The sequence below is a fragment of the Danio rerio genome, chromosome 21 (genome assembly GCF_049306965.1).
Source record: "Danio rerio strain Tuebingen ecotype United States chromosome 21, GRCz12tu, whole genome shotgun sequence".
NCBI classification, from domain to species: Eukaryota; Metazoa; Chordata; class Actinopteri; order Cypriniformes; family Danionidae; genus Danio; species Danio rerio.
In genome coordinates, this window is record NC_133196.1 from 24,129,509 (window position 1) to 24,142,176 (window position 12,668).

Consider the following 12,668-nt stretch of genomic DNA (forward strand, 5'->3'; position numbering starts at 1 on the left):
TATGTATTGGACTTTTGAAATAGAGCACATTTCTCTTGCACCGTTTGTTTTTTCAACACCATCTATAAAAGTCAACTATTGAATAGTTTCCATGTGAGGAAACATATGGAATAGACTTCATTCATCCATCCATACACACTCTTTAACATACAAATACACCATGGCTATATTAATTCAATTCACCTATAGCACATGTCTTTGGGCTCTGGGGGAAACCCACACAAACACGGGGAAAACATGCAAAATCCACACAGAAATGCCAGCAGACCCAGCAGGGACTCAAACCAGCAACCTTCTCGCTGTGAGACACAGAGCTAACCACTGAGCCACCATTTCACCCCACAAGTAACAGTATTGGAAGTAAAACAACACTACTGTTTCTGTTATGATTTCTTTATTTATATAATAAATACCCTTTCCAAAACAGTTTTTCTGTATGTTTACATTGCTTCAAGAATATTCTTCCTTTAAAAAAAAGAGTAAACCTTACTGCAAAGTGTTACCAATGAAATGTAGGTAAGGATGTTTTTGCTCAGCTTATAACAGACATTTCAGACTATTCATACTGGACGAATTACATCAATGACAATGATTCGACTTGGATCCCTAACACAGTCTTTCTCAAGACCATTACACACTATGCCACAGTGTGGAGGGCACCAGGCAGTGTCGTACCCTTGTAAAAACCAGGTTTTCTGCAGTGGATGACCGTGGCGGTCAATCTTTATCACTCTCCCCACATTGACCTTTACTCTCAGGACAGTTCTCTGATGTTTAGTCACATGCGTAGGGGTGTTAAAGGCTTTTTCCGGGTCTCGACTGAGGTAAACTCCACGCCCAAGTTTGCCTCGTTTTGACCGGCTAAATCCATGGGCTTTGATTTTCTCTGCATTCTCCTTTGAAGTGCCATAAAACATTGTGTATTCTTTTCCTTCAACTGGATCTTCTGGAATAACGTTTTGAAGGCTTGGAGGAATTATATCAATAACTGTGATTCGTTCTGGATCCCAAACACAATCTTCCTCAAGGCCGCTGGTGACCATGCCACAGTTTGGAGGGCACCAGGCAGTGTCGTACCCTTCAGCATTCCAGGATTTCTGCAGTGGATGACCTTGATAGTCAATCTTCTTCACTTTCCCAACATTGACCTTCACTCTAATAACAACTCTCTCTTTGGGATTATCAAGAGGGTATCTGCTGGCCTTGTTGAGATCTCGACTGAGGTAGACACCACGTCCAAACATGCCGTTTGTTGATGGCTGGAACCCATGGATTCTGATCTGTTCTGCTGCTGTTTTAGTGGTTCCATGATACATTCGGTATACTTTACCATCCTCAGGCTCTGTACTGCTTTGGAGACACGGCACCCCTGGATCCAAGTCACTCTCTGTCCACATGGTTAAACCTAAAAATACAAACACTTTTCATGTTCAAGTCAGCAAAAATTCACTGACGTGAGAAACTTTGAATCACTTAACCCTTAAAGACCGAGACAGCCGCCCGCGGCTAAAAATAAGTATTGCTCTTAAATGTTTAATAACTTTTGATCCGCTAATCCGATTCATACAATTCAAAGATTGGCATAAAGAAGAGAATCTCAGCTTTCCAGCGCTGTAACATAGTACATTCGCGGACTTTCAGAGGCTCCGGAATCAGTGCGGTTACGTCATCAAAATTTGACAACGCTGATTTGACAAAGAAACGCTCGTCACTGTGTCTCCGGACAAACCAGACATGAAACATTGATGCATTGTCCCTCCTTCATGCCCAGATTGGTTCAAACTCACAATCTCTCAACCAATAAGCATAGGTTTCGCTTTCTGGACCAACAATGAGCTTTTTGAACAACACGGAATGAGAGATAGGCTGTACATTTACGCGCGGCTAAATAAAACGCAAAAAAAAAAGTTTTGCATGAAATAATTCTCATACTAAGTACTTTTGCATGCACATCTGCACAGAAACATGACAAAACAGTGACACAGCAAAGACGAAGTGCTGCTCTTGCCGTTTTCAAAAGACGCAAATGAAGGTGCGGCTGTTTGTCTGCATTGCAGACAGCCATATCCATATCCATAGACAATCATGTCCATGCTGGCACATAAAACCTAAGGATGGTCCATATTGAATCTAGTTTAGTTATGTAACTATTTATAGTATAGTAAATATTTATATCCATTTTTTACTGAGGATTTGCACCATGTTTATTTGGACTTTGACGCATTATTTATTATTTTCTTATTTTTTTATTTGTTCATTGTAAGTGGTGTTGTTTATAGTAACTGAGAATATATTATTTGGAAAAAGTCAAAATTGCTTCACTGTTCTGTTATTTTGTAACATTTTTTTTTCTGTTTAGTTCATTCCCAAAACTTTTGGGCAAATACATTGTCAGTAAATAAATGCATTTTTTCCCCCATTGAAAAACGCCTTGGAATAACATTGAAATAAATTGCTATAACTTGCTCAGGGAATGGTGGATGTAGACAAAATTTATTTTGGAAGTATAAAACATCATAGCATGTATTTCTAAAGAAAGAAAAACAAACTTCATAAGGTTTTGTTTGTAACAACTAGAAAATGCCACTTTTTTAAAAATCGTTTCTGGAAAATTCTGGAATATTTTCTGTCTGTTCATATGTTTTTGGACCAAAAAATTTTTTAGACTGGACCTTTAAATGATACAGATTAAAACTTCAGGTTCTCCTGTTTAAAATGATATATGACACTTGAGGCTGACTGCTAAAATAAAAATAAAAACTGCTTTTAAAAAAATAATAATATAGGCCTATTAGGTGCCCACAAAATACCTCTAGGTCTTTAAGGGTTAATAAAATTATTCACTGTTTTAAAGCACTCAATACATCACACCCTGATAAAAATCACTGGTAAAAACTGTTTAAATACAAATAAAAAGCTCAGGGCAAATTTAAAACATCTTTTACAAACCTTAACCATAATTAAAACTTTTATTAAAGGTACAATAAAATGTTATATTAAGTGATTATTAAATACACCTTATCATCTACTACGAATACTCACAACACACTTGAATATAAAAATATGCTACATATATTCACAACACAACTAAATACAGAAACACACTGCAAATATTCACAACACAACCTGTCAGGATTCTTGAGAAAAATAAATAAATAAAAATACTATTCCTCCTTATAATTTCCAAATAATAAAAATAATAAAAACAAATATTTAATAATTAATAAAATAAACAAACTTATGCAAATAAATACAACTAAGTATGGAGTTTTCAGACTAAAGATGTTTATAAATAGGATTCCCAACCCAAAACAACTTGCTTAATAAACAAAACTGTGCCATTACATCACCATGACTACAATAACAGAGGGATCATCTGAAAATATATACATTTAAATAAATTGGCTATGCAAATTAAACAAATTTACATCTCATTCAAACCAAAATAAACAAAATACCATTTAAAAATCATATTCACCTAAACAAAACATATCATGAAAATATATCCAATAACAAGTTTGATTCTGATTGTTGTTACACCTTTCAATCACCAGCATGGATTTTAACCTATAGAAAATACTTTGGAGCTTGCCTGCTGTCCTTTCATAAGTCAACACATACTCTCTTACTTAGAGCATAAATATTTCAAGAAATTAACAAAAGAAAACATACAAAAACAACTCCACAAATTTACAAAAGATGAAAAAGATGCACATCAAAACAAATATTTTAAATAACAATAAGTACACCAAAACAGACATTTGTTGTTTATTTTAGGGTTCATATAGCATAATTGATAGGTATTTAAAAGTTTTGTCTAAATAATCTGTTGAAATACAGGCTATATTACCTGGAATTACTCTTTTTACTGTAAGTACAGTAAGTAATAAGGAACACAAAGCATAGTGACATAATTTGATTGCATTGTGAATATTTGAAGAATTTTACTGCATTCGATTGCATTAAGAAAATTTGGATTGTGAATTATAAAAGTTTGATATGTGATCCATAAATCTAGACGTGTTTGAAATTGCATGCAAACTGTAAGTGACCCAAGACATATGTTTGAATTCATATTTGTACCTGCATTCTTTTTGGATGTGCCATAAAACTTTGCGTAGGCTTTGCCTCCAACTGGATCCTTTGAGATAATGTTTTGAAAACTTGGACTGATTACATCAATGACAGTGATTCGACTTGGATCCCTAACACAGTCTTTCTCAAGACCATTACACACTATGCCACAGTGTGGAGGGCACCAGGCAGTGTCGTACCCTTGTAAAAACCAGGTTTTCTGCAGTGGATGACCGTGGCGGTCAATCTTTATCACTCTCCCCACATTGACCTTTACTCTCAGGACAGTTCTCTGATGTACAGTTACATGCGTAGGGGTGTTAAAGGCCTTTTCTGGGTCTCGACTGAGGTAAACTCCACACCCAAGTTTGCCTCGTTTTGACCGGCTAAATCCATGGGCTTTGATTTTCTCTGCATTCTCCTTTGAAGTGCCATGAAACATTGTGTATTCTTTTCCTTCAACTGGATCTTCTGGAATAACGTTTTGAAGGCTTGGAGGAATTATATCAATAACTGTGATTCGTTCTGGATCCCAAACACAATCTTCCTCAAGGCCGCTGGTGACCATGCCACAGTTTGGAGGGCACCAGGCAGTGTCGTACCCTTCAGCGTGCCAGGTTTTCTGCAGTGGATGACCTTGATAGTCAATCTTCTTCACTTTCCCAACATTGACCTTCACTCTAATAACAACTCTCTCTTTGGGATTATCAAGAGGGTATCTGCTGGCCTTGTTGAGATCTCGACTGAGGTAGACACCACGTCCAAACATGCCGTTTGTTGATGGCTGGAACCCATGGATTCTGATCTGTTCTGCTGCTGTTTTAGTGGTTCCATGATACATTCGGTATACTTTACCATCCTCAGGCTCTGTACTGCTTTGGAGACACGGCACCCCTGGATCCAAGTCACTCTCTGTCCACATGGTTAAACCTAATGACAAAAATATTTATACATATAAATTTGGCAAGAGAAGAAATTGAAAGGAGAACTGGTTTGTAGCTGGTTTGTTGACAACCTTTGTATAATTCTTCTGCAAATATATCTTCACTGTACCTCTAAGATGACAATTTCAGCTATGAACAAATATCTTAAACAACGTTCAACCAATTATTTTAAGAGATAAAAAAGAAGCACATGAGTGAGTAAAATACACATTAGTTTTTTTTTATCTGATGACATTTATATACTTAATTTAACACACTGTCAGTATTAATGCTCAGAGGTGGAGGTTTATTAACAAAAATAAGTAAACATTTGAGCGATCTTTATTAAATGTCAGGGGTAAAAATCCTGAGACTAAACAGTTTTGAAGAGAAAGATTTTTAAATAAGATCTGCTTTTGCATGCAAGATTAGCAGCATGCATCGTAATCCAGAAACCGGCACAGAAGGATTTTAAGACAACTTACAAATAATGGGCTTTAAACATTTAATTTTTTTTGTCTTTGTTTTTTGACTAATAGCTCTTTTACTTTCATGAAACTGTATTGGTGATTTTCTTTAAAAAGGCTTTTTCTGTGGTCAAGAAGACAAATTCTTACCCAATATGTCTTTCAAGGTTTTTATTCTTTGCAAAGAAGGTCACACAATCATACATCAACACCAGTTTCTGCAAAGTGAGACACAGAAGCAGAGTGTGTTCTCTTTGTATCTAGTTTGTAATGCCCACAATGTTACTAGTGAATCACAGTTATCCTAACACTCATATTTTACTTTTAAACGATTATATTTCACCCTCCATGCAAGGATTGCAATCTTGTCTGATGATAAACAGGCACTAAAGTGGTCATGTATAGCCTATATCTCTATGTAGGCTATACGTAATGTATACAGAAAGATGAAAAATAAACAGTCGTTAAAGTAGTCACGCATGGTCTAACTAAATGACATAGAAAAACGGAAAGAAGAACAGACTTTATAATGTATATAAATAGATATAAATTAATTTCCACCAAAAAACACATATCAACTTTAGTAATATTAGTATAACAGTACAACCATTTCATTAATTATTATAGGATTTTTTAACAGTTTATAAATGACTAAAAAAGACAAGATTTGGACCAAGCAAAAGCCTTACCTCTGATGTTGCTTCTAAAGCTGTGTGCTTTCTTGTGAGAGCTGAAATAAATACGCATCTGTTAGGGTGGGGCCATGACTAAAGTTTCTCTACAGAGTTAGGTTTCATTTCCTGATAAATGGACTCATTGTTTGAAGTCTTCATTTGCATGACAGATAATAATTTTTTATTATTTGTAATAAATCATACATTTTTATCGTGCAAGGAAGTGTTCATTTGAAAAAAACAAACTAACATGATGTATAAAAAAAGTTTACAAAAATGCAGTTATTTATTTTACAAATCAACTTTTTATTAATTTCCTAAAAATATAAACATAAAAAGACGATCATAGACTATAAATCCTGGTTTGTTGCAACATTTGTCAAAGTTAAAAACCAGAGAGAATTGTTTTAAACTTGATTGTACATAAACTGTAAATATTGGATTGCTAAGTGATACATTTCTAATAGTTTCAGCTAATGTAATCATTCAATAAACCGCCAACTTATCCAGCACATGTTTTATACAGCAGATGCCCTTCCAGCTGCAACCCATCTCTGGGAAACATCCATATACACTCATTCACACACATATTTGAGCCTACCCAATTTATCTGTACCGCATGTCTTTGGAATGTGGGGGAAACCGGAGTACCCGGAGGAAACCCATGCAAACGCAGGCAGAACATGCTAAATTCACACAGAAACACCAACTGACCCAGCCGAGGCTCGAACCAGCAACCTTCTTGCTGTAAGGCAACAGCACTACCTACTGCGCCACTGCTCACCCTAATAAAATCAGTATAATATTAATTAGTTGTTTTAATTTAGATTATGTTCAGTCAATGGTGAGGTCAAAATAGTCGCATTTCAGTTTTTGTTTCTGGTTTACAGGACTGTTTCACTGGAAATTCTTCATTTGCCTAAACAGCTGTGACTTAGGATGTTTGAACATGTCAGGGTAATGATCAATAAATACAGCTTGCCTGATATGATTCGAACAGATACAGTCAATACAGGAAAACCACCGATATAAAACATTCCTTATTGTTATCTTTGTTGGGCTTACTCAGTTTACATGGTTTCAGCATTGCATTTAGTGCCGGAAATATTTGGATGTCAGAAATTTGCATTACCGAGCAGTTGCACAGGTGTACCTAATAAAGTGTCTGTTGTAAGTATTGGCAAAATGATTGCATGGTATCAGGCAGTGTGCGCTTAAGTCATGTAATGTTAGCATCAAATTGTCAATGTATATTGTAAAATAATGCTAAAAATATCTGAATGTGAGCATATCTGAGGCACAACCAGACTTCATAAATTAAGTTTCATTTCTCAGCCAGCCCATGGCATTCTTGTGATAAGAAATCAAACTTTATCATTCTTATAACTGCTTAGACATGGGGTTCAAAGGTTTCCAGGTGTGTCCTAAAGTTGCCCTGCTGTGAAGTTAAGTAAATAAAGTTTGCATCAATGTTACTGGTTATGAAAGCCCTTTCGTATTGGTGGACAGAACAGTCATTAATGTTTAATAAGGGTGGAGCTATAAAAAAGAGAGAGACAAAATCCTACAGATCAGCAGGATTTAGAAACAAAAGAATACATTCATAGTTTTTAAATAGTTGCATTTTTTAATAATATATTTTTATTTAGCTTTTTCAAAAGTTACCAATACAGAACATCGAAACGAAGCAGCAAACAAACTAAAGTAAAACATACACACACACACAGTAAATAAAAATAAATAATAAAATAAAATAAATAAATAAAAGGGAAGAGAGACAGTATAAACCAATGGAGAAAGACTATTTTGTCAAATCAAATCATGTGGTAGCCTACTGTTTTAATATAATTCAAAAATGGATTCCAAATATTTTTAAATAATTAAAATTTTCCTCTCAAAGAATATGTGATCTTATGCAATGGTTTACAGTTGCAAACCTCTGAGATCCACAGTCCATGTCTGTTTTCCATTTTAATGCAATACATGTTTTAGCTATTGTCAGTAACATTTCAGTAAGCTTATTGGCATGATTATGCTGGAGATTAGAATTTGTAAAATTGCCCAAAAACATTTCTCTGGATCCAATGGAAAATCAATTTCATGAATCAGTGATATGATATTGCATACCAGTAACCACAACACTTTCACTTTAGGGCACAGCCATGTAGAATACAAACATATACCTACTTCTATACCACATCTGAAGCAGAGAAGTGAAATACTGTCTGCATTTTAATGAGAAACAAAAGCAAATTATAAAGTATAATAAATACATTAGATTTTTTGCACATACACCTATGAAAAACTAAGAGACCAGAGACCACTCATATTGTTAATTTTATTTTAATATAAATTATTAAATTTAATAGTTTGAAATTAATTTAAATTGTTTGAATTGAATGCTTAAAAAGTATGGTGGCTGAGGGAGCTTAATGTGTGGAAACCTTAATTGGAAACACCTTATTGACACTACATGTGTTGCAAATACGCTGCAAATCCTCATAACACATGCATTCATTCATTTTTTTGTTGGCTTAGTCCCTTTATTAATCCGGGGTCGCCACAGCGGAATGAACCGCCAACTTATCCAGCAAGTTTTTACGCAGCGGATGCCCTTCCAGCCGTAGCCCATCTCTGGGAAACATCCACACACACACTCATACACTACGGACAATTTAGCCTACCCAATTCACCTGTACCGCATGTCTTTGGACTGTGGGGGAAACCGGAGCACCCGGAGGAAACCCACGCGAAGGCAGGGAGAACATGCAAACTCCACACAGAAACGGCAACTGAGCAGAGGTTCGAACCAGCGACCCAGCGACCTTCTTGTTGTGAGACGATTAACACAGGCACATCAATGCAAATGTTACAAAGGGATGAACTGAAAAAATATCAGACCCAGCTGGCATCTACTTATTGTGCAGTGACTATTGGTCAGTAAAGGTGACCTGAAAGAGTACTGCGTCAGGTGTTTCTACTGTTTCTGCCCTATGTTCCTTTTCAACATAAACCTGACAACCATAGATCTTACCCAAGCCCCCTACACATATAGCCTATTTAGGTGAACCCTTAGAATTACACATCACAAAACCTTTTAAGGTGAATCCTTAGGATAGGACAAGGACCAGATAGTCATGCACAGGAATGTGGATGTATAGTAAAATGTACACGTAGCCCTTTAAGGTGAAAATCAGTACAAGTGACTTTTCCATTGAAATCACACGTCTAAAAATGAGTCGTAAACAAGTTTCCACTACACATGCTCATCTAAAAATGAATTTCCATTACAAGAGTGAGGAATAAAATAAGATTTTATTATATTATTGCAACATCTGATAAAAGTAATGAGGACGAGGCAGAAAATCTGTTTTAAACTTTAATGTAAGCCAAACAATAGATTTACAGAAAACTATTTTAATGAGTCAACATTGATAAGAAGACCCAAATCTTGCCTCTTTTCCAAAGAACTGGTATATTAGCACCTGTCCCCCTTTTTTTAATAATAAGCCGCCGCATGCTGCACTTTTGGGTAAATGACATCAATGATCTGAATCCGACGGGGATCCCAAACACAATCTTCCTCAAGGCCGCTGGACACCATGCCACAGTTTGGAGGACACCAGGCAGTGTCATACCCATGATCATGCCAGGTTTTCTGCATCGGATGACGTTGATGGTCAATTTTTTTTACTCTTCCAACATTGACATGTACTCTAACAACAACCTTATCATGCACAGGCCAGTTAATAGGGTATCTGCTGGCTTTGTTAAGATCCCGGCTGAGATAAACGCCACGTCCAAGCATCCCGTCTGCAGATGGCTGAAAGCCATAGTTGATAATCTGCTGCAAGGCATTTCGAGTGGTCCCGTGATACATTAAATATGTTTTACCAGCCAAAGGCTCCGAGTAGCTTTCAAGACAGGGTACAGCTGGGTGCAAATCATTCTCTGCCCACATGTTTAAATCTAGAGAAAAGGAACAGAAGTTTTGCATAAAGCAGATACATTTTGTTCGATTTTGATAGTTAGTGTGAAGAAATGCGATGCTTACCTCTTGGAAGACAGACTCAGACTGTGGAAATAGCTGTTTTAGAGGTGGAGAACATTTAAAAGCCACACCTTCAACGGAAATCCCCTAAACTTTCATTTCTTATGAACAAAAATTGTCCCAATTTAGAAACAGCTTTAAAATCTCATACACAGAGCTTGTGTTGGCAGGAAAGTTGCATCTAATGAAAATCTTTTTATATATAATGCCAAAAAAGTACATAGATGATGTCCTCAAATAAAGTAAGAAAGTACATTAATTTGACCTGATTCTGACATTGTTATCACTGCAGGTATTTGTAATGGATTTACAGTAAAATGTTTTAATGCACAATTCAGAGCTGTGTTATTACAGAGCCTTAACAAAAGTGTGTTTCCTAATAGCTTGTTTGTTTCACTAATATTATTCAATTATTACCAGCTGAATAGTGGAGTGGAAATTCATTTACATTGCGAGGTCTATTTTTTCTTTACACATTACTCAAGCCACATGGGCTACTTTGACATCTGTTTATCATCTGACCTTCTGTATGCATTATCCAGTTAAGCTATTTGTGGCTGGCAACTAAACTGCATATATATGTATATGTATGTATGTATATATATATATATATATATATATATATATACATCGAAATGAGAAAAGAGAAAGTACGGAGAAATGAGCGTTATGTAAAGTGTTTTTCCCCATGAGAAGCTGCGCAGCCGCAGATCGAAGGAAGTGATTCAATCCATTTCCTGGAAAATATCCTGTGCATGTGAATATGACCACAATTTTTGTGTTTTAGAGCCAACAGAGGTTATTTCTTAGATCCTCTTCAGTACACACTTTAAACATGAATTTGATTCTGTTACTGACTGCATCTGAAACCATTTGAATCACAGAGGAACAAATGTTAATGTAATTAACGTATGTCTCATAAAATCATTAATTCTCCTTTGGTTTAGTCTCTTATTTATCAGGGGTCGCCTCAGCGGAATGAACAGCCAACTATTCTGGCATATGTTTTAACAGCAGATGCCCTTCCAGCCAAAACTCAGTACTGGGAAACACCCTACACTATCACATTCATACAGGCACTCATAAACCATATGGCCAATTTGTTAACCCGATTCACTTATAGGAGATCCATGTGGACAAAGAGAGAACATACTCCTACAGAAACACCGACTGGCTCAGCCGTGACTCGAACCAGCAACCTTCTTGCTGTGGGACGACAGTGCTAACCACTGAACCACCATGCCACCCACATCATGTTGATCACAAAGGTGTTTCACATAGTTTGTATTTTACTGATTATTGAGATTTTTATTCTTGTTCTTTTCGGCTTAGTCCCTTCATTAATCTGGGGTCGCCACAGCGTAAATGAACCACCGACTTCTTCATCATATGGATGGCCAGTGGATGCCCTCCCAGCTGCAACCCATCACTGGGATCTGACACACTCTCATACACACACATACACTACAGACAATTTAGCTTACCCAATTCAGCTATAGTGCATTTGGGAACCAGAGCACCGGGAGGAAACCTAAGCGAACACGGGGAGAACATGCAAACTCCACACAGAAACGTATAGGCTCGAACCAGGAATCTTTTTGCTGTGAGGCTCTTGTGCTACCCACTGCGCCACTTATTAATTATACTTTTTAAATTTAACTTACCATAAGTTAGTTTTAGTTCTCTGCTGATTGTTTTTGCACAGATTTTTGCAAAGAGCAAGAGTAAAAAGTCATTAATATCATTATGAATATGAACACAAAATAAAATAACAATAAAATTATTTAAGCCAAAGGATAATGAAGATATATTTCACAGGCATGCAAATTCGATTTCAAAATCAAATCAAATTGTTTATTGGACATAAAAATAAGGTGTTTTCATTAATTCATTTTCTTGTCGGCTTAGTCCCTTTAACTATCCGGGATCGCCACAGCGGAATGAACCGCCAACTCATCCAGCTAGTTTTTAAGCAGTGGATGCCCTTCCAGCCGCAACCCATCTCTGGGAAACATCCACACACACTCACACTACGGACATTTTAGCCTACCCAATTCACCTGTACCACATGTATTTGCACTGCAGGGAGAACATGCAAACTCCACACAGAAACAGCAACTGAGCCGAGGCTTGAACCAGCGACCCAGCGACCTTCTTGATGTGAGGCGACAGCACTACCTACTGCGCCACTGCTTCGCCCGTGTTTCACATTTATTTACATTTCACATTTATTTTCAATTTATATTGAAATTATTTGTTATTCCACATATATTAAATAGTATATTACTGTGTTATATTTAACATTCCAAAGTAATTTTTGTGTTACTGTGTACATTATTTACATTCATGTAAAATTATTAATAAAAAAAAAATAATACTCACTTTCCTTCAGCTTTAGTCCCTACTTCATCAGAGGCCACAGTGTAATGAACCGCTATTTACTCTAACGCATTTTTTTACACAAGCAGATGCCCTTCCA

General features: G+C 36.4%; 1 protein-coding gene across 1 annotated transcript; it reads right to left on the bottom strand.

Annotated features, from left to right (window-relative positions):
• Positions 1 to 9,505: 9,505 nt before the first annotated feature.
• On the bottom strand, positions 9,506 to 10,228 carry gig2d (grass carp reovirus (GCRV)-induced gene 2d). Its single transcript, XM_073935348.1, has 2 exons — positions 10,193 to 10,228; positions 9,506 to 10,107 (listed from the first exon to the last, which is right to left on the bottom strand). Exon 2 carries the CDS (start codon positions 10,097 to 10,099, stop codon positions 9,638 to 9,640), a length of 462 nt encoding a protein of 153 aa, XP_073791449.1. The 5' UTR covers positions 10,100 to 10,107; positions 10,193 to 10,228; the 3' UTR covers positions 9,506 to 9,637.
• Positions 10,229 to 12,668: the final 2,440 nt, after the last annotated feature.